Source organism: Hylaeus volcanicus, chromosome 7 (assembly GCF_026283585.1).
Source record: "Hylaeus volcanicus isolate JK05 chromosome 7, UHH_iyHylVolc1.0_haploid, whole genome shotgun sequence".
NCBI classification, from domain to species: Eukaryota; Metazoa; Arthropoda; class Insecta; order Hymenoptera; family Colletidae; genus Hylaeus; species Hylaeus volcanicus.
In genome coordinates, this window is record NC_071982.1 from 7666404 (window position 1) to 7688153 (window position 21750).

At 39.4% G+C, this 21750-nt stretch overlaps 3 protein-coding genes and 1 non-coding gene across 7 annotated transcripts in view; 3 read left to right on the plus strand and 1 right to left on the minus strand.

The window, feature by feature from the left end:
- The first annotated feature begins 134 nt into the window (after positions 1-134).
- On the plus strand, positions 135-4226 carry LOC128879760 (zinc finger protein 225-like). 2 transcript variants are annotated; one of them, XM_054129198.1, is made up of 8 exons: positions 135-610; positions 799-889; positions 951-1498; positions 1569-1741; positions 1813-1971; positions 2033-2161; positions 2239-3690; positions 3794-4226. In XM_054129198.1, the coding sequence occupies exons 3-8, from the start codon at positions 991-993 to the stop codon at positions 3986-3988; spliced, it is 2616 nt and encodes an 871-aa protein (XP_053985173.1). In that variant the 5' UTR covers positions 135-610; positions 799-889; positions 951-990; the 3' UTR covers positions 3989-4226. The 2 variants fall into 2 exon arrangements, with proteins under 2 accessions (XP_053985173.1, XP_053985172.1); XM_054129197.1 differs by having other exon boundaries at positions 135-889.
- Positions 4227-4627: 401 nt separating this feature from the next.
- On the plus strand, positions 4628-6227 carry LOC128879313 (UPF0488 protein CG14286). Its single transcript, XM_054128334.1, has 2 exons — positions 4628-4757; positions 4906-6227. The coding sequence occupies exons 1-2, from the start codon at positions 4737-4739 to the stop codon at positions 5431-5433; spliced, it is 549 nt and encodes a 182-aa protein (XP_053984309.1). The 5' UTR covers positions 4628-4736; the 3' UTR covers positions 5434-6227.
- On the plus strand, positions 5632-5704 carry Trnar-acg (transfer RNA arginine (anticodon ACG)). The gene has a single exon. It is a non-coding gene; the product is annotated as a tRNA-Arg (tRNA).
- A 622-nt stretch (positions 6228-6849) lies between the features above and the next one.
- Positions 6850-21750, minus strand: part of LOC128879306 (ribosomal protein S6 kinase alpha-5-like) — a 42502-nt gene continuing 27601 nt past the window's right edge. For all 3 annotated transcript variants that reach the window (XM_054128318.1, XM_054128317.1, XM_054128316.1), the window contains 5 exons: positions 16937-17011; positions 16163-16381; positions 15145-15260; positions 13965-14165; positions 6850-12511 (listed from right to left, as the gene is read on the minus strand). In XM_054128318.1, coding sequence (XP_053984293.1) covers positions 10556-12511; positions 13965-14165; positions 15145-15260; positions 16163-16381; positions 16937-17011 — 2567 coding nt within the window. In that variant the 3' untranslated portion in view covers positions 6850-10555. The remainder of the gene's footprint in view (positions 12512-13964; positions 14166-15144; positions 15261-16162; positions 16382-16936; positions 17012-21750) is intronic.

Consider the following 21750-nt stretch of genomic DNA (forward strand, 5'->3'; position numbering starts at 1 on the left):
AGGAGGTGGCCAGGATATGAAGGGAAATTGGAATGAAATGTGATAGGAAATGAAGGTGAATGATGGGAAATTAATGGGAAATGCGCCAGGAATTCTAGGGATAGGACTAGGAAATGGATTTAAACTTACCTCTTTTTATCAGGATCGTATGATGAGAAAGGAGGTGGCCAAGAAATGATGGGAAATGAAGGGAAATATGCCAGGAAATAAAAGGAAATTAATGGGAAATGTATCAAGAAATGATGGGAAACTAGGAAATGTTAGGAAGTGTCGGAATGTGTTAGATGGTTTTGAATATTTAGGAAATGTTGGAATGTTTTAGGAGGTGATAGGAGGTACTAGGATACGTGCTAGGATGTATACTTTTCCAATCGCTGACCATAAAGCTCAGCGAGCTCTGTTTGGGTCCGCTCACACTGGTAAATCACCACTGGAGTTCTCTAGCTAAACGCTCCAATGAAATGTTACTAACGTATAATCTTGAAACAGGGGCTACCAACTTTGTCACTGCCCTTTGTTTTCATTGCACATACATAAACACTTGATGTGTATAAAATAAATAATTAGAATAATATATTGTCTTCTGTTAATGAATTTGGACGAATTACATGTAACTAATTGATACGACATTTCGTTTTTTATAAATATTATATACCATTCGAAGTGTAAAAATCTACTGCGAGCGTCTTTAACTATCCAAGTTGACGTACACATATTAAAGTCTAAGAAAAAAATTGTATTGTTTACAAAACTATGATTATATGTACATATATTATAAACATCAATCGAAATTTTCAGTTGGAAACAACGGTATAAAGAAATTCCAATAAAATTGACGCGTTGTGAAATCAGTTGGGTTAGGCTCATTACAAAACAAATGTGTTAAAGTGTATGTATCGAACTATTGTTAAAACTGTTTTAATTGTTATATTTAAAGTCAATAAAATCAGTTTTAGATGAAAGTGAACTCGTGTATTTAAATATAGAAATATGTCGATCGATACAAATTTCCAAGGGACCTGTAAAAATGATATGGTTCATATGCAATCTGTCAATTTCGTTTGTCCAATATGTGACTGTCGATACGAAAATAAAAAAGAGATTTACGATCATTTACATATACACGCTGGAGATGTACTACTGAAGCATATACAATGCTTAAAAAATGATGTAAACAATGAATCACTGACAGAAATAGATAATTACAACCAGGAAAGGATCAACGACAATTTCTATGAAAATTCAATAAGACCGTTTAAATGTCATCAATGCGATTTAACGTTTGATCGAGCATCTCAATACGATTACCATTATCGAAGTATACACTTAGGTGAAAAATCACAACTCTGCGAAATATGCGGTAAAGGATTTTTCCGCAAAGCAGATCTGCGAACGCATTTAAACACTCACTTAGGAACAAATATTTGCATTTGCGAAGTATGCGGAAGAAAGTTCAATCATATATCTAATCTAATTAGGCATGGTAGAATGCATGCCGGTAATTATATTATTTGTACGAGAAACTATCTAATCGGGAATAGATTAAATGTTTACCGTTCAATTTGTAGGAGTAAAACCGTATCCGTGCTCTATTTGCGGTAAACGTTTCACTCAAATTAGTTCCCTTGCGAGACATAAACGTATTCACGAACGTTCGAAGGAAGATGTTAAACATCAAGCTCAAAATATTTGCGACGGTGGAATGGTAGAGAAAAAGGATTACGCATCGAATAAGAATAAGGTCGTTAAAAATTTAATGTGTATATATTTTGTAATGTGAAAAATGTTATATCTCTGATTATCAATGTATAGTTTGTCGATGGGAATGCATCTATTCAGCAAAAAGTAATTAAGAGGCAACATTACTGTAAGATTTGCGGCGAAAGTTTCAGTTTTATTTTCCTCTTACGAGAACACGAGAAGTCTCATACAGGAAACGCTATCAATTTGGAGTACAAGAATAACGAGATGGTAAGAATCACAAAAAGAATAAGTAAAATATCTGTTTTTCTAATATTTTTCCTCTCATCAGAGCTCCCAGAAAATCACAGAACTTGAGGAGTATAAAAGCGACATAAATAGTTTTGATTTTCTCGAAAACGAAGAGAATATAAAAAAAATATTACCATTGGAAACAATTATTTATATCACATCGGAACAGGTATATAATTTAATATTTAAAATTTTATAGTTTCAATGTACATTTCCCGTTTAATTCGATTTTATACATTCGAACAGTTGAAGAAAATAAATTTGGAGAACATCGAACATACAGGAAACCATATTTCGCAAGACCAGTTGCGCGAAACAGATGGAAAAATTGGTACAACCGATGAATTAAACATCTCTGAGAAGCTAGGACTTCCTAACGAGCAAACCGAATGCGAGGATGATAGTTCTATTTTGTTATACAGATCCAACGATTGCGAAGCAAAAGAAAATATGTTATATGTATGTCAAGTAGACGATCCTGTTCTTAAAGACAGATTGGATACTAAATTCTCGAACACTCATGATAATTTTACGCAAACGTACGAGTTAGATTTAGAAAAATCTGAGACGTTGCAGAGTTACAACGCCCTGACAAATATTTCTATAAATGTCACCGACATGTTTCAAAAAATAGATCTATCAGAACCCAGCATCAACGATAAATCTGATCTAGATATCTCGAGCGACGAAGGAATAAATTCAGCACGAGACGAAAAGATTGCCGAATGTCCAAACGATGTAAATAATACCACGAGTCACGACGAACCAATGCTACGTTTAGTACAAACGGAAACCGGGGATCAATTTTACGAATTTCTTATTAACAATTTAGCCGAAAAATTACCAAATTTACAATCTGTGAAAGCTTCCGAGACTAAAGATGAAAACATAAATATTTCTGAAAATGTAACGAATATGTGTTTAAATATCAATAAAGATGTGAACGAAGAAGTTCGAGATGAACAAAACATACGAGACGTTATTCATAATGATCTACACTACACGCATTACGAATTGCAAGGCGAAGAAAAAAATTTTGTTACGAATCAGATCTTGTTGGATCCGCAGACTGATTTTGACAAATACGTTGAAACGAATTTCGAGGTTTTCGAGAGATTGCATTACGATGATAGCTCGGAACGTTTTCTCGAATTTGTAGAAGGTGCAGGTGTCGAAAGTGAGAGCTCCAAAATTTTAGATAAAGAGAGCGAACAACTGCTACAGTTTCAAAGTTTCAGTCAAATCGAGTCCATGCAAGAGAACGATAAGAATGATGGTATTAGCGATAACGAACAGGCTCTTTTGACTTCTCTAACTGAAGACACGCAATGTGAGATAAACACAAATAGTGATCGAATTGTCGAAGAAGATGAAGAACAGGTGCAGGCCACTGATTCTATGTCAAGTATTACGAAATTAGAGGATCAAGAGGACGAATCGAAAAAGTCCAAAGTATTTTTACTTAAATTTCAATGTACAGTATGTGAAAAATCATTTTCGACCAGTTACAACTACAAACAACACATAGGTACTCATTTCGCGGACCAACAGAAGTTTCATTGTAAAGAATGTAAAATGTCCTTTGCTTGGAAATCGACGTTAAATAAACACATTGCGAGCAATCACAGACCGGAAGGTCCGCAAAAGTTTGCGTGCGATATATGCCAGAAAATTTATAATACTTCTTCCCAAGTAAATGTAAGTACTACATATTATAAGTATTATTTTATATGTCCGTGCCATATATTTCTTTTTCCAACAATATAATACAACCGGTTTAAGATATTTTTATTCGACGCAGGAACACGTGAAGCGCGATCACTTGAAACAACGAAATCACGTTTGCTCTTATTGCGGTAAATCGTTTTTCAAGAAATACGATTTGAAGATACATAATCGAATCCATACTGACGAACGACCATACGTTTGTCGTGCTTGCGGGAAAAGGTTTCATCATCGAAGTCATATTATTCGTCACGAACGTATACATTTCTAGAAAAGCGTGAGCTTACGTGGTTTGTTTGAAGGTTTAGAAAAACAGGTTAGGAAATATATTTATAATCTACGGGCTTTTTGTTGCGGTATCGGTTCAACAGTGATCATTAATGGCGTTATGTTGATTACGTTATAATGTACGCTAAAGTATTGTAATGTAAATAATGCAAGGCTCCCCTGATATATTGTTTCTTGGAAGATTGTTATTTTTTTAATAAAAGAAGGTATGACTGAAAAAATTGCGGTCTTGTAATTTATGCGTTTTACCATTTTGAAATTATGATGCTTTTATAGATGTCCCGAAAATATCATATATGCTTGTCGATTCTTATTACTACTTTATTTTATAAGGCAAAGTAATCTGTTTTACGTCAATTATGGCAGTCAATTAATTTTTGTTAGTGGCGCCATCGGTGGGAGAACGCCCAAGCTTGAAAGGATTGATAATTATTGCTGAATTAAATAAATATTCTTACAAATGAAAAATTTGATATATCAACTAATATATTATAGTGTTGTAGTGCAAAGGATCCAATTAATTATGTATTTATGGCAGATTAAAGTAACTTAGTAAAACCGTCCGATGCGACATCTAGCGGCAGCAGCGGGAACTATTTTCTCTACAAGCTTGGGCGTTTTCTCACCGATGGCGCCACTAAAGGGTCGATAACTGTGGCTGCATTAAATAACTATTCATACAAATGAAAATAGATTGAAGACTGTTCAAATGACTGCATATGTAATTAAAAATGCCTCCGAAGCCTAAAACGGTACGCTATTTTCATATTTGTTTACCTGTAGTATACTTCTCATTTATGTTCAACTACTCCAGTAATTTTAACCTATATTCTACTATGATTAATTTAAACCATATTCGAGAAACAATTCCTATTTGTTAGTAAACAGCGTTATTTTCAGAACGTCAAAAAAGGGATTTCTAGGAATAAAAATACAGAACCTCCCAATGCAGTGAACCCTTCATGTTCAAATGCAGAAACTGCAAGTGGTCTAAGCCAGGAAGCCGAGGACCAATTTGAGTTAGAATTATGTTGGTGCATCCAACAATTACAAGTGTATCTAGCTACTGGGAAACTTTCAGAGAAGCAGGCGCGTGATTTGACTAAAAACGTAAGTGTTTTAAGAAGTTCCACCGCACCTCTGATCAAAAAGAGGCAAATAATGCGGACTACCTTAGGGAATTACAGAGAGAAAATGTTGCTGGACGAGCAGAAACACAGCAAATCCGCGTCCTCTATGAAATTTATACCTGGTCCTACACAGAATAAGAAGTGTGTGTTTGTAAGGAAGGCTGCGTGTAAATTACCAAGCGAGAAACAGCACTCGCATATAGATACGGTACTCTTTAATTCAAACTCATCCGTAACTTCTGTCGATATGGATAATGCACAGACTGTCTTTAAGTTTAACTTTCAACTTGCAGAATAAGTGACATGTTTACTACATTTTATATTGTACACGTTTATATGCATTTCAGTAATATAAGTATTTTATAAGTATTTATGGACAGTTTTGTTTACCCAAATAAAGAAACTATAAATAATTTTAAATAGTATTCTTGGTGACATTGTTCCAACCGTGTTCAGATTTTAATATATACTAAAACAATAGACTCCGTTTTAACACGGTCCTGTGGCGCAACGGATAACGCGTCTGACTACGGATCAGAAGATTCCAGGTTCGAATCCTGGCAGGATCGATTCAATTTTTTTCCGTTTAACGATTTTTTAAACTGCTAATAATAAACATTACCATACTTTTCCTATTATAAAAACGCGAATAACAAACATTCAATAAACTTGGAAGTTAATGAAATTGAAATGGGACGAATACTTGCGAGAGAAAATAAATTTAAAACTGAAAGCGTACTAAAATTTCTAATAATATAAATTAACTACTGAATGAAATTATCATTGATTTATATAAATTAAATGCTCGAGGCAGAGGGATCTAGCATATTCGAGGCGACAATGAAAGTCATTTATGTAAATAAATATTTAGTTATGATATATTTAACAACCAGTAGTAACAAAGGTATTTCGTCTCTCTTACGTACTTATAGCAACAGAACAGCACTCTTTATCGTATGGTACAAGCTTGAATCCGTATAGAACTATATATATAATATATGCATATAGGATGTCTCAAAAGTCTATCGCATAATTTTATTAATAACCATCGGTCTAAAAATGTATCAATACAAACAAAAAAAAAAACAATAACGAATCGTTTCTTTCGGTTCAGTCGCTGAAACCATAATCGAAACAAACTTTACCATCGTCGAAACTCAAAAGAAATGCTATTCGTTAACACCTACAAACAACCTCAACCGCGATGATATGGTTCGATCAATCGAAAATTGCCTAAAAAGAATGCATTAGACTCTTACGACGCCCTGTATAAATATACGTATTCTCCAAGGATTTCCGTCATTTTTTTTTTCCATTTATTTATTTATTTATTATTATTCTTCCTTCCTTAATAACGTAACAGTGATATATGCATCTAGAAAAAGGAGAAATCAGTTCTTCCTCGGACAGGGCCAACTGATACAACTCATAAAGACTCGATTAATGACTTTTTTCCTTTTTACAATTCTAAATAGAAATATCTTTTTATTAAAGAAATATGATTTTTCTAATATAGTCTTATATTAAATATATATAATTCTTTATATCTGTTCATTTTTTTCATTTAAATATTTCTTTGTTTCGTTTTTCTTTTTTTTTTTTATTCCTTTCATCCTTTCATTCGTCATACACGATAAACTGTTACGCCCGAAAAAATCACGATTCAGTTTCAACGCTCTCTCGACAAGGTATAAGCGCGGTTTCGTTTTCTGTGTTTATCTTTTTTTTTTCTCATTTTTATCGTTACTATGTTTTCTTTTTTTGGTCTTTGCAGAGCAGTTTCATCGCTTCGATCGTCTTTGGTAGAAGCACGCGTCCCCGTTGGAACGCGTTATCCTCGTAATTCGATTTTAGAGAATTCTCTCGACCGCGTCTCACTGATCCCTGAGTCGGTGTACAACCATATCAGTCTTTGCCCCACTCTTTAATGCCACGCTTTCTTCTCACAGCAATCGACCATCCTTCGCTCTTACCTTAAAGGCTAATTCGACGCACGGAGACTCGCGAACTCGTCGCAAACGAATCGCCGTTTCTCGTAATTCTAACACGGAAAAAAAAAAACAAGGACGCCATACGATTCTACGCGAAAAACTGCATCGAAAACGTGCAGAACGATTTTTCCGTAGAACGCTTCCATGCGGAGATAATCGAGGTCAAAGTACGCGCGGGGCGCGTGCGCTGCGTCGTGCCCCGATTCGACTTCGACGTCGAGTTTCTCGAAAACGAAGCCTCGCACGGAAAAATATTATCTCGCATTTTTGATACAGTTTTTCGCGCGGAATCGATCGCGTCCGGTTTCGAGCAAATCCGCGAGTCGCCCAGCGACCAATCGTCCAACAAAGACACTGAAAACGCGCGACGAGCCGTCGTCGCGCGCCAAACAAGCAACCTTTCTCTCTCGTCGACGTCTGACTTCGACTCCCCGCCGCGGTCGTTGATACCGTTTGCGTAAAAATCCGAGCAAAAAGTTCCAAACTGACTTTCGCGTGACAGCGGCTTTAGACTAGAAGTTGTTCGAAGATCGGGTGTGGTTCGGGGGCGCGGAGGGGTAGCCGAAGGAGTCGTTTTTAAAAATGCCTACGAAAATAAATCTCACCGCGATACTATCGACGTTCTTCGAACCTCTCGTTAATGAGCGCACAACTTCCGCTTTCTCTCTTAGACAACGATTCGATGCTCCGTCGGTTAAGTCGTTCCCATGCGAGAGAAATCGAATCGAACTCGATTGGCGGGCTCGAGGCCTACACGACGACCTCGAGCTGCCAACTGATTTAGCTTCGACCGTCACAGTACGTAAAACGCATTCGTACGAAACGAAGGAATTTCGAGAAACACATATAATACTTGATGACCTCATCGACCCTATCATCTAACACCCTACAATGTACACATCTATGTTTTTCTTTTTTCCTGTGTCGTTCGTGTACAAGTATACATACATACATACATACATACATACATACATACATACATATATACATACATACATACATACATACATACATACATATATACATATATTGGTGTATACATATAACCTACGCGTGTGTATGTATATATATATATGTATACGTGTATATATATACATATAATTTTTTTCATATATATTTTTATAAAGATTCAGGACTAAAAATCAATGTATAAGAATAGCATTCCATATATGCTAGTGAACAGAACCACCGTTTTTCAAATAGTCTGTAAAATCGACGCGCGCCGTGTCTCTCTCGCTCGTTGATCGCGTGGCGCGCGACTCTTTCGTTAAATAAATAAGTTTTCCTCGCCCGTTCTCGATCCTCGAGAGACGTGCGACGACAACCACACCTACTCGAAAATTGTCTTTTCTTCCACTCGCCGATCGATGGCGGAGCTTCTGAGGCACATTTGCTATGTATTTTCGTGGGAGGGGAGAGGAGGGTGTGTGTGTGTGTGTGTGCGTGCGCGCGCGCGTGTGTGGGGAGGGGGGAGGGGGAGACAGAGACTGACAAAAAATTACATCCAAATACAATTTTTGCAACAACGAGTAACGAAATGGAAAAATGATAAATCTGAAATTAATTTTTCGAGAAAAAGCTCTGTTTTGTCGATCTCCGCCGCGGTTGGACTCCTCCTTTTTGTCGCGAGAGGATTGAGGGTAGGGGTCGAGTTAGAAGGCGACACACGGGACGTCTAGGAACACACGCCCCAGGGGGTGTGTGTGTGAAGGGGGAACGGTGAAACGCTTCAACGTTTACAGGTTGATCACAGACAACGTGACAAAGAAATACAACGCATAATGGAGGCTCTGACGCGTTCGGGATCGCGTCTAGGTAGCGATCTCCTCCCGTGGTTCGCGGTGTAAAGGGTTCTGTACAAATCGGGCGCCAAATGATCGGACCGCGATAATAACGTCGGTGTTTCTCCCGTTAACAAACAACGTTTACGTTCGTTAGAACGTAGCGCGTGTACGTGTATACGTGCGTGTACATGCGTACATGTATATTATAGTTAAAGCGTGAACCGCGGTAATCGCGTACACCCGCTGATAGAATCTTGACGATGATTAATTTGAAGTTTACACGGGGTGTATACGATCACTGCAAATCGCGCTTTAAATACGACATGTAAATATGTTTAATATCGACGTGGGAGAGCTGGGCGAACATAGTACTCGCGATAGAAAATAGTAGAGAGATGCCTGGGTGGCCATCTTGATTGCCAGAATAATATCGTTCGCGAAAGCGTTTCGCTTTTTCGCGTCGATCGAGACTCGGTTTATCGATCGATACCGAAGCTACCGAGGTCTAGAGTGAATCTTACAGGCGACGATGCGAAGAAATTCGAGTGGATTCGAATCTTTGCTAGAAATCGTTAGCTTAGATTGGCTGTAGATGACGCTCGAGGGCCGATTTAATTCTCGATGAGGCGTTATCGCGAATGATTCGAGATAGCAAATGTATATTACTCTAAAATGAAATTTGCAAATGGAAAAAAGTCGCTTAATTCCACATCGACTTTCTTGCACCTTCAACAAGACACTTAAATGAACGTGGCACTTGAACAAGACACATTAAGACACCTTAATTTAGTCGACACTTAACATCTTCAACTGGGAATAGTTGTATACATTTAAACCATTCACGCGACGTAGGAATAGAAATTATTTTCTAAAGGTTAAGGAAGCAGCACAGTCCTTATTTTCTACTTGAAATACTATTTTCCACAGCTCCGACCGATAATACGTAACCCTAAGCATGGCATAAAATTAAACGTATCTACAATAATTTAAAGATTGCGATAAGGAACAGCGTAGTCCAAGGAACCCGTCGCGAACTGAATACTATTTTTCATTGTCTAAATAATTGCCGACCTTCGTCCGTTGCTTTATCCCAAAATAATCCGTTAGAGGATCGTGATTTCTAAAAATCAAACGAAATGTTAGTGAAACGTAAGTAAGTTTAGCCGAATTGAAATTTAACCTAACGAAGTTCCAAAAGGGAAGTCCCTGGTCGCGGTTCTGTAAATAGGAATGACGCAATGATTAGCTCGCACGCGAGCTTCGAAGGCAGCAACGTTGCAGCATCACGTGAAATGCATAGAAGCAGAGATGGGCAAAATTTCATTCGATATAACAGTTCGAATAAGCCGTTCTAAGTTATCATTCGTTCTACAACGAATACCTCGAATACACGTTGAATACGTGATAGAACGTGGTCAACGTAAGCGAAGATTTGAGCACACGTGCCATCATCGGTTGCCTTGGCTCTTTGATTTACTTGTTTACCAATCATTCGAACAGCCTCATACTTAAACGTATACAAAGATGTTTTATCCTTCTTAACTCGAAATTCCTACGCAAACAAGAATTTTGCCCATCTCTGGTGACACGAGGAGAGGTGCGAGCCTGTCGAACCGATTCGTAGAGGCAACAAAAAGAACATGATCTACTCCACGATGATAGTGGCGAGTCGTTTGGGCCGCTTTCCAGCCTTCTGTTTTCGGTGAAGGTCCCTGGAGTCGCTACACGACGTGCCGCTCGACTCTGTCGAGCCATCCTCGCTATTCCCGGTCTGCTCCTCCAGTTTCCGCTTCCTGGCCCTGGTCACAGGTCCCGTTCTACTCTTGTGAACACCGCTGTCCAGGTTCCTCTTGTGACGCTTGGTTTGGGAATCGGTGTCGTCTTCGTCGCGCTTGCGCCGCTTTTTAGGGGTCTCCTGCATGATCCTCGGCGAGTTCGAGTCCGAGGAGGACGACAGGGAGCTGAGGTATTCGTTCACCTTGTCCTCGCCGAAGTCGAAGGCGCTTGGCTGGGCCGGCGAGGCGGAGGTGGCGGGGTTCGTCGCTGCGCTAGGCGGTCGTAGGAGCAACACGGAGGGACTGGAGGACGCGGTGGACGCGGAGGACGACACGGAACTGGAAGTGGAACGTTTGTGGAGCTTCCTCCTCTGAGCCAGCCGCGCGCCGTCCACCTCGCGCAGCCTGAAGCCCTCCGGCTTCTCCAGGAAGCTGGCCGTCGTGTTGACGTCCAACGTGATTACGTCAATGGAAGTACTGGATTCGGCTAGCCACGCGTGATTGGCTAGCCCGCTCGCTGTCAGTCTTTTGGTAGGGTCGACGGTCAGCAGACCCTTGGCGACCTGCTTGGCGAGGCTGGACACGTGGCTCCACGCCTCGCCGTCGAAGTCGATCTCCCCTGCTCTGATCCTGGTGGCCAGGTCCGGGGAGCCGGTTCTGAACAGGGGTTTCCCCGAGAGCATGGAGTAGAGGATAGCCCCGAGGCTCCAGAGGTCGCAGCTCTGGTCGTAACCCTGCCTGGCCACCACTTCGGGCGCCGCGTACGGCAGCGTGAAGCAGGGCGTGTGCAGAGGCTCGCAGTTACGTTTCACCCTGGCGAATCCAAAGTCCACGATCTTCACCGAGGAGTCCTCGCCGTCGTTGGTGAACACTATGTTCTCCGGCTTGAGGTCTCTGTGCACCACGCCGCGCAAGTGCATGAACCGCACGGCGGACGCCAAATGGCGCATAATTCTGCTGGCCTGCTGCTCGGTGAAGGGTCGCGGCCTGCGCAGCAACTCGCCGCCCGACAACAGCTCCATCACCAGGTAAGTGTGCGCCCTGTCCTGGTGGACCTCGATCAGCTTCACCACGTTCGGATGACCTTGGCAGGTTCTCAACAGAGTGGCCTCCCGTCCGCAGTCGATCCTGCGACTGACGATCTTCACGGCGTACTCCTGCTGCGTTTTCCTGTGTCTGCACTTGCGACAGACGGAGAAGCTACCATCGCCGAGGGCTTCCTCGCGCGGGTCCAGCTCGTAGGTCTGAAAGAAGGTGGACTCGTCAAATCTCGCGGCCAGCACGTCCGATGCAGACGGTCGCTGGGACTCCGTGCTGGCTTTGGCGGCTTCCTTGAATATGTCCTTGCTGACCACGTTGTCACAGAAGAGAACGGACGGCGCCACGTACGAATACCCTCGGAAGATCTTGTCGTAGTTGGGGGGAACAACCGCCGGACTGTCCGCGGCTATCATTTTCGTGAACTCGTCGGAGAAGTTGCTGGTGTCCAGCTCGTGGGTGATGCGAGGAACGAAGGGCGGGGGGATCTCTCGTCTCTCCAGGGTTGGCCAGCTGAACGGAGCCGGTGCCTTCCTGAAGAACGGGTGATCCTTCAGCTCTCGGGCGTCGTCCGGGCCGCCGCCCAGCCTCTGGCGAGGGTCCTTCACCAGGAGCCGCAGGATGAAGTCCCGAACGGTGGGGCTCAGGTGGCTGGGGATCGGCGGGTCCGTTTTCAGTATTCTTCGCGAGATGTCCTGCTGGGTGTTCTTCTCTCCCTCGACCGTAAAAGGAGACGCGCCGGTCAGCAACTCGTACGTCAGCACGCCCACGCTCCACCAGTCCACCGCCTGAAAATTTTACGGGTTTCCATGAAACGATTCTCGGGGATCTCTGACGCCTCGCGTCCTTGGGGCCGCGTTCTTCCAGGTGCGACTCGACGGTTGGGAATCTTTTAAAGTAGTCGTTTCGAGACGGTCACGTTCAACAGAGGAACTTACTGATTCGCATTCGTAATATCGGTTCAATTCCAGATTTTAATTAATTATTAGGTTGTCCAGAAAGTTCGCGCTAATTTTTAACACTTCATCTACCGGGCTATGTAGAAACAGACTTTAATTCAAAAAAGAATTTTCTACAGTAGCATATGGCAATCTAGGCTGACAATAATTCCTCCATACTGTTACTGGGTACATTGAAAGTCAAGTCTGTTTCCAATAGCTAAATACTGCAATTAAAAAGCCTATAAATAGGCTCCCGGTAAATAAAGTGTTAAGGGATAGTTGAAGGTCCATACTAAGTAAGGAATTCATTAGCCTACGTCTTTGTGAATTATACACTAAACATTGTAAGTAGACAACTATCAACACAGTAAATAAATACGAATAGGTAAACACTGCAATTAAAAAGCATAAAAATAGGCTCCCGGTAAATACAGTATTAAAATTCACATGTGCCTTTGAATTTGTTTTTAATATATATTTATCGAATTACGTATGTATCATATTGTTTCGCAACCGTTCCACTTTTTAAGGGATGCACACATGTTATTTGTTTACAACCATTCCGATATATTCAGACCTGTACCGCCTACTAAAAATCGGCATCGACTTTTCAGACAACCCAATATATCTCGAAAACGGCACGGTCTTAATTCTTTTTTAAATTGTGTTTAATTTCGGTGTATATAACACGTGAGATTTACAGCGAGTTCCGAAATTGGATTTTCATTTAAATTGAAAAAATTCACGTGACAATTTGTGTGTTCCATAAGGGCCTGTATTAAAATCACAAACTTTTGATATCGTATTTTATCAAATTGGGACGGTCGATAATTGTTATTTCTTTTTTAAATAATTTATAATTTCGATCTTTGTAACGTATCAAACGTTCCAGCAATTTCCTGAATTGCGTTTTGATTTAAATTTACAAAATTCCATAAGGTTTATGGATGAAGTCCTCCATTAAATAGATCCACGAAACAACTACCTGAAAGAATTAAATTTCATGAGTGTGCCAGAGGAACTGTACTGTCCTACATAGATTGATATTGATGGGGCCAATAACGGAATAATTATATTTTTGTACAATGAGAAAATAAAAAGAATCGATCGAGTTTTGGGGCGCGATTGATCCCGTGACGAACGAGGACAAGCGTGCTCCGAAAGCTCGGATGATCGATCGGATGGGACGGACCGCGACGAAACGATAAACATAGTATTTGACAGTGACAAGCACGAGCGCGATAACCAGGTTCCAAGAACAGAAGGGAACAAATCGTGACGTAAATTCATCCTGACTCACAATATCGTGGCCCGCGGAGCCCCCTCGTACCACTTCCGGTGCCATGTACTCGATAGTTCCGCAAAAGGAGTAAGCACGAGCGTTGCTGTCCCGTTCGTGCGGCAGGAACTCTTTACTCAGCCCGAAATCTGTTAACACGATATGCCCTTCTCTGTCCAACAGAATGTTTTCTAATTTAATGTCCCTGTAAATAATCCCGAGCTGCAACAGAAAATTTCGTGAGCGTCATTAATACTGGGTGCGAGAAAATAAGGGGTTGGTTGGTGGTCTGGTGGTACGAGGAAAATGAAAAATTGATAATTTTGTTTTTGAAACTACTGCAATCTTCCCATTAGTCGTGACTATCCGAAGGTCGAGACATTAAAGCGTATCTTGACGTTTTAATGGCCACGACAATATGGTAATGAAAATGTAGATTGAGAAAAATAGTGGACGTTCTTCTAGATAAAAGCGTTTGCAGTTAAATTAAAAAATTTGTAATTCTTCATTAAAGAATTAATGAATACGATATTCGACTCGGCAATCGAGTTAAACACTCTGTATGCAAACAGAGAATAAAGAAACAAATCCTCTCGAATTTATGATGGCGGTATGTTTGCAAAAAGTTCATCAACCCAGATTGCTCGAGGTAATTAGGGGATCACATTTGAAAACAATTTGAGAAAATAATCCGCTCCCATTGTTACAATTCGAATGAATGTTTCTATGTTTCTAATAATGAGTATTCGAAAAAGTTTGTGGCGTTTACAGTTTATACTACGGATACAGTTTATATACTATTCTTTCTTGATTTCACAGTAATAACGTCTTGAACATGGAGATAAATAATGAGAAAATTCTCTACATTTTACAATATCGCTTCGATGAAGGCAAGGATGCTACGCAGGCTTGTTAAAAAATTTGTGGTGTTTATGGACAAAATGCTCTATCAAAATTTTAATGTCAAAGATCCATCGAATACCCAATATTTCAAACTAGTGACAATATTTCTGTATCGAGGTGATCTAACAAAGCCAATAATAACGGGTAATCCCCTAGCGACGAGCAGTGCGGGTCGCGAATAATAAATTAGACTACAGCGAGCGCGTAAATAAATTAAACGATATCGACGTGTGGTGACGTGATGGTAAATAAAACGATGGAATAAATTTCGATGGAAAGAAAGAAGAATAAGAATTACTTTGTGCAGATGCTCTAGCGCCAAAATAACTTCTCCGATATAAATTCGCACTTCGTCCTCGGTGAAGTGTTCCCGTTGATACAAATGCGTAAACAGCTCCCCGCCGCTGACATAATCTACAAACGCAAACAGTCACGTTGTTTAGTCAATTCCAGAGCTAAGCTCCGAGTCGAACGTTATTCGACTGATATTCTTCTAGGCATGTTGGCACGCCTGGAAATCGGAGATGGACAAAACTCTAGGCTTCGAAAAAATCTGGTTTGCCGATGCGTTTGTCTCGTTTCCTTCTTTGGAGAAATATTCGAGAGAGGAAACGAGACCTAGGGAAATTTATTCGAAGCTCAGGGTTTTGCCCATCGCCGCTGGAAATCACCAATGGCGTACTAGAAAAACAAAAAGTTCCTAGAATGACGCAACAATGTTCACGTCAGAGATGGGCAAAACCCTAGGGTTCGAATAAATCTAAAGTTTGTCGATGCGTTAGTTTCGTTTTCTTCTTTGGAAAAATGTTCGAAAGAGGAAACAAGACAAACATATCAACAAACTTCAGATTTATTCGAAGCCTAGGGTTTTTCCCGTCGCTGGTTCACGTTTATCTACATTATTGCACTGGGCTGCATCAAACGTTGGATACTATGTTTTTATTATCTTACACGGGCAAAGAAACCCAAGGGATTTTCTTCAAGTTGGTATCTCGATAATTCTCTTATACCAACTGAAAGATACAGAGGGAAAAGCCTTTATAGAAGACTAGTAAAAATAATGCTTTGGTTTGTCATATTTACATCATCGAAATTCCCTAGGGTTTTTTTTTCCATAAATAAGGATCTCGAGATAACTAATGTTTTAGTTTACTAATATTAATTGAACAAACTTATAAGAGGGATATTTTGGGAAAGACGAGTTAGAGAGAGAAAAGAATTATAAGAATTATAATAAGAATTGAAAGGAGAAGTATTCAACGTGTTTCAACCCGCTTGTAATTGTAAAAGAAATCGGGAACTAACCTAAAACTTACCTAAAATCAAATGGAGCTTCGCGTCCGTCTGAAAGGCGTAATGCAACGTAACTAAAAAAGGACTGTCCCGAACGGCCTCCAGAACTTGTCTCTCCGTCTTCGTGTGCTCCGTCGTCTTCTTCTTTTGGACGATGGACGCTTTCTTCAGGACTTTCATGGCGTAAAGACGGCCAGCGTCGGTGCCTGTTCTCTTTCGCACCAGGAACACCTTTCCGTAAGCTGCAAAAAAGTTTGTCCTCTCTCTACAAATAATATTTATCGCGAGAACGCTCAAGCAATTTTTATTAATCGAACAATTCTGTTTGCAATCGATTTCGAGTTGGAAAATTAATTCGATCCATTCCAAAAAAGAAAATTACATTGTAACTTGTGATGTGGCATTATAATAATATTATATTTATGTAATTTATATAATACGTATGTTGTATGTATGTAAGTACAAAGCAATCTGAATAAAAATTGTTTATCTTAAATATTGAACATTGATTTTGAAAAAGAAAATTATATCATATACTGTACGTGTGTATTACAATGTAATGGAATTAATGAAAGTATATCCCTTCGGTAGAAATATATTTTCGACTATAAAGTTGTATTGACAAAAAAAAAAAATTGTTTAAATGTCGAAACTTTCTCCTCTTACGTTTGTCGCTTGCGTCACAGCTTTGCAAGAAAAATGCCGATCACTAAGGAACACCTTGTGTAATAAATATTACTCGAGAATCATTTCGTCACGGATTTAACGACTTCCACAAAAGAATTTCGTTCACGTACCTCCGGTTCCAAGGACTTTCAGCAAATCGAAGTGCGTCATGTCTACCCTCTGACCTCCACTGTCTTCCAGGTTTACTGCAACCGAGGAAAATTACGTGTAATTACTTATAATTCCACGTTATCTTTATTTCTTAATCGTAGAAACATTCCCTACCGGTCATCGGGTGGTGTCTACCATTGTTTTTTGGACAAACTCTTTGAGAAGAATCTATCAGAAGTATCAAACTCCACGATGAGAAAGAAAAGTTGACAACCGCCACCTAGCGGTGGCAATGTGTATCGAGAGAAAATTCCTCGTCGGTGAAAAAAAAAAAAAAGAGAACAGCTGATAAAAGAACGCAGGTTCTATCGATCAATTAGAATAAATAAATATTAATGACACAATAATTATAACAGGGTCATCGGTAGTCGAGAACAGAGTTCAAAGAGAATCTGTAACCGGGCTTTTATCTTGCGAGCGCAATTATTAAACGCTTCGTTATACGATAGAAGGAACGAGTCCCAGAATCGATAGCTCAATCGTTTCGAGAAACGGTGTTTCGGTTGGCCTCGAGAAGAAAAAAAAAAAACAACAAACGCCACGAGGACTTTCATCGGGACTCGGTTATCGAAATAATACTGTTAACGGGACTTTCTATTCGAATGCCTTCGGACGGACTTTCGATCGAACTTTCGTTCGACGTACTTTCGAATATCCGACGGATCAGCCAAAGTCCATTAACAGAAAGTGTCGCGACGAAAAAAAGATAAATCAAGGTTTTCGTGGAAAGTGGGGACACTTGCGAGCCGATAACGTAGATAACACTTACCACTTTACCGACTGGTAGCGTTTGGAAACGGAGATGCAATAATATTTGATAATTTTTGTTGTTGTTTTCGTGATTCGAGTAATGTATCACTGTATTTTACGGGCTATAAGACGCACCTTAATTTTTAAGCAATTTAAAAAAAGAAAATAACATTTTTATGGTTAGGTTGCCTCTGTATGGGCATTTTTTAGACTGGCGGGAATTTTAAATCAAACACTGGTCATTTTTATATAAATTTAGTGTAGAAGATGCACCTGAATTTTGGAGGCAATTTTTCGGAGATAAAATAGTGCGTCTTATAGCGTCGTATAGCCCGTAAAATACGGTATATTGATCTCTATCTACTAGTACTCGTTTTCAGATTGATATTTATCTCAGGAATAGATAAGAAAGTATTACTTGCCCATGGAAAAGAGCAATTATTTTATTTACTCGAATCGTTTTTAGATTAACATTTACTTCGGGGAATAGATCGTACAAATATCGTTTTTGTCCATGGTAAAAAGACGATAGAGAGGGTAAGAGATTACCGACGATAGAGATTAGCAGTCGGTAAAGTGTTAAAGGAAAGAAAACGACGAAAATGATAGAAATAAAGAGAATAAGTATGGATGGTCGCCGCTAGAGGGCAATCGATCGGTAACCTTTCTCGCAAGCACGAGACTTCTCTGATTTCTATATGTATATGGATCCGAGCAGAACTCCGAACGATAAAATAGAATTAGGAAAATTTAAAAGGAACGAAGAGCTAAAAATAATTAAAGAAATAATTAAAAATAAAAAGAAAAAAGTACGACTATGAAAAGACTTGGATAGATTTACATAGATTGAGATAGATTGCTGGAGATAGTCGTTCGAAACGAGCCGATCGTGCACACGAGTCGCAACCTCGCGGCAATTTTAGCACGAGGAATAAAGTAGTCCACTAATTATAACGGGTGTAACATAATTGATCGCGACCCGTAGAGACGTAAATGGGAATGGCTCCGTCGATGACGGAGAAAAAAAAAACACGAAGGTGTGATAATTCGTACTGCTAACTCCCCGCTTCGATTATGGTGTTTCTGCTCTAATTGATTCCCGTTTTCCGCCCGTGTGAATCGATAAACTGCCACGATTTCGTTACGAAACGTTCGAGTTCGGCGCTTTTCTTTCTTATCCCCCGGCCAGTTCCACGGCTCAGGAGACACGACTCGCTCGATTTATCGATGCGAAACACTGGTCCCGGTCTCCTTCTTTATATTTTCTTTCTTTCTCGTTTGTTTCCACGGATCTTGCGAAGTCATCCGCGGCCGTGGCTCTCCCGCGAAATCGCATTGTCAAGCGTATTTCAGTCGATAAGACGCGAGAATTTCCAGCGAAATCTAATTTTAATCGACGTTTCGCTTTATTTTTAAACCGACGCCGATCGGGACGTTCGCGTTCGCACGGGGATGTCCCAGAATCGGAGCGAGTCTATGTCGGTGTACAGGTACGATTATACACTGCTGCACAGTGCGGACAAATAGGAAAATTTTGGAGAAAAATCAAAATTTCATTACTAATCTGAATATATTGCTATTTATTCTCTCTCTCTCTCTCTCTCTCTCTCTCTCTCTCTCTCTCTCTCTCTCTCTCTCTCTCTCTCTCTCTCGCACGCACGCACGCACGCACGCACGCACGCACGCACACTAAAATTAACCATAAACATTAATAGATTCACAACGAAATTAACAAATTTGACAGAAAATTAACAAACCCCGAGTTTGATGAAACTTTGTGTACTTGTTTGGGGGACCTTCTTATGAATTACACCATTCTCGGTACGTGCGAATTTTGCGTTTTCAGGGAGAAATTAACCCTTTTATCCGAGCCGTCCCTTTTACTTTTGCTCGGAAACGATTAGAGATTTCAAAGAAATTTTCAAGCAAACATTACACTGTTTTTAGAGGCCTATAAATCGATACAAACAAATTTAAAAAAAAACGAACAGTTTTTTTTTAAACTACCCCCCCCCACCTCGAAATTTTGAAAAATTTTGATTTATTTCTGGATCAGTAAAAGCGTTGTTTTTATTCTGAATACAACGGTATGTATGAGTTTATGATTATCATACAGGAAAATGATGTAATATTGTAAAATTGTCGCTTGAGTAGCCTATATTTCGAATTCTTTAGGAATTTTCTTTCTCATAAATAATAGAAGTTGCACCCATATGTTATTTAACAAAGTATGCTTCGTTTTGGCCGAGGATGCGAGAAATCATTTTGATAGAAATCCATAAATCAATTAAATCAGAATTTTTAACTTCCAATTGCGACCCTACGCCAACAGTACGGTCCCTAATTGAAAATGATGTGAAACCGAACGTTGCAAGTACTTGCAAGAAAACTTGTAGGTTTCTTAAAATATGACAAATAATGTATCCAATTGCGTTGAGAACTCTGGATATTTTTTACCGTTTTGTCTGTACGTTTATTTAAAGATAAAGATTGTATTATGGATACAGATGATTGATACATGATTATTTATAACAATTTCCACGCTGGCACGCATTATTCTACGATAGAAATGTGCCACACATTGTGATATATATATTAATATTGAATTTTGTCCACTTATTCCGCACTGATAATGATTCACGGAATAATACAATAACGCATTAACATTTAAACGAAGGAACGATACTTTGTATCTTTAGAACATTGGTATTGTTCGATATTAATTTCATCTGTTACAATCATTTCACGATTAACATTTCTACATAATTTGTATAATGAATACAGTGATACTGATTATCGTCATTTTTTGTAACAGATTGCAATAAATACCAAATAATTACAAGTTATAATGACAGGAGCATAAAACGTTTACTCGTGTACTCGAATATATGGAAGAACATAACGAATGATAGATAATAAGAAGAATTGATAATAAAAAATAACAACCAATTGTTCTTGAATCAAGCGTAGGTCAGATAAAATTGCAAATTGCTGACCTTGCCTTTTAAAAATTAAGCTCGAGCTTTACAGCGAAAAAGGAAGTAGCGCTAATGAAATTAATGCAATATTTATAAGACTGACATATGCCGGTTATCTATGACCTCGGGGAATCTTGACACCTTATGTAAGTTTGAAAAGAAAGAAAATCTATTCGACATCGAGCGAAACGTGCCAATGGAAATCGTGTCGAAAAAATAAATGAATGTTTAATTCAGAGGTAAACCGAAGAATACTAAATTACAAATTGCTATTGAAAATATTTTATCCGCCTAACTATCAATTTTTATCGTCTATTTTATAGCGAGTCACAAAGTTCTTTGCGTGCTCAAAAAAAAGAAAGAAAGAAAGAATCGCTACGTCATTCTTGTTTTCATCGAATTCGCATAACGTTCTATTGCTATAATGGCCGTTTGCAGCTCGTCTAAGGAAAAAAAAAAGAAAAGGCGATTAATCGACGTGTGGCGAACAAAATGATTTCAAAACTTTGGAATCGATATGCTCAGAGGTCGTTTATCATTCCAGAAAACCCAGACAAGGTCTGCCAAGGTGATTGCAAAGCGATCTTCCAGTGCGCTATCCTCGAGACCGAATATCAATATCAGTCTGCGCCAATGGCGTAGCCAGGAATTAAACAAGAGGGACCGACAATTTTATTAGGTTGTCCGAAAAGTTTCTTTCGCTTTATCAATAAGTAATACATGCACGATATTTTATGTTTTATGTTACATTACTGAATCGTGCATGATTCATTTTGCTCCATTGCTGTTGCAACATGAATATCTACGATATTAGATTGTCTATTTATATAAACACGACTGCAAAAAATAATTGAGTGCAAATTACGAAAGAAAGTTTCGGGACAATATTTGTTGGGCTGCTGGGTTCGTCTATCAAATAAAGTGTACACGGTGCAAAGCAAGTTTGAATATGTCTAATAATAACATACATATTTTTTTTGTATCCAAATATATAATATATATAAATATAAAGTAATATATAATTTACTATAAAGAAAGACTATTTT

Excerpts from the sequence above, each read along its gene's own strand:
- LOC128879760 (XM_054129197.1), top strand. The coding sequence starts at position 991 with ATGTCGATCGATACAAATTTCCAAGGGACCTGTAAAAATGATATGGTT. Across the intron at positions 1,499-1,568 it reads GCATGGTAGAATGCATGCCG|GAGTAAAACCGTATCCGTGC; the intron begins GTAATTATATTA and ends TTCAATTTGTAG. Across the intron at positions 1,972-2,032 it reads AGTACAAGAATAACGAGATG|AGCTCCCAGAAAATCACAGA; the intron begins GTAAGAATCACA and ends TCCTCTCATCAG.
- LOC128879313 (XM_054128334.1), top strand. The coding sequence starts at position 4,737 with ATGCCTCCGAAGCCTAAAACG. Across the intron at positions 4,758-4,905 it reads TGCCTCCGAAGCCTAAAACG|AACGTCAAAAAAGGGATTTC; the intron begins GTACGCTATTTT and ends CGTTATTTTCAG.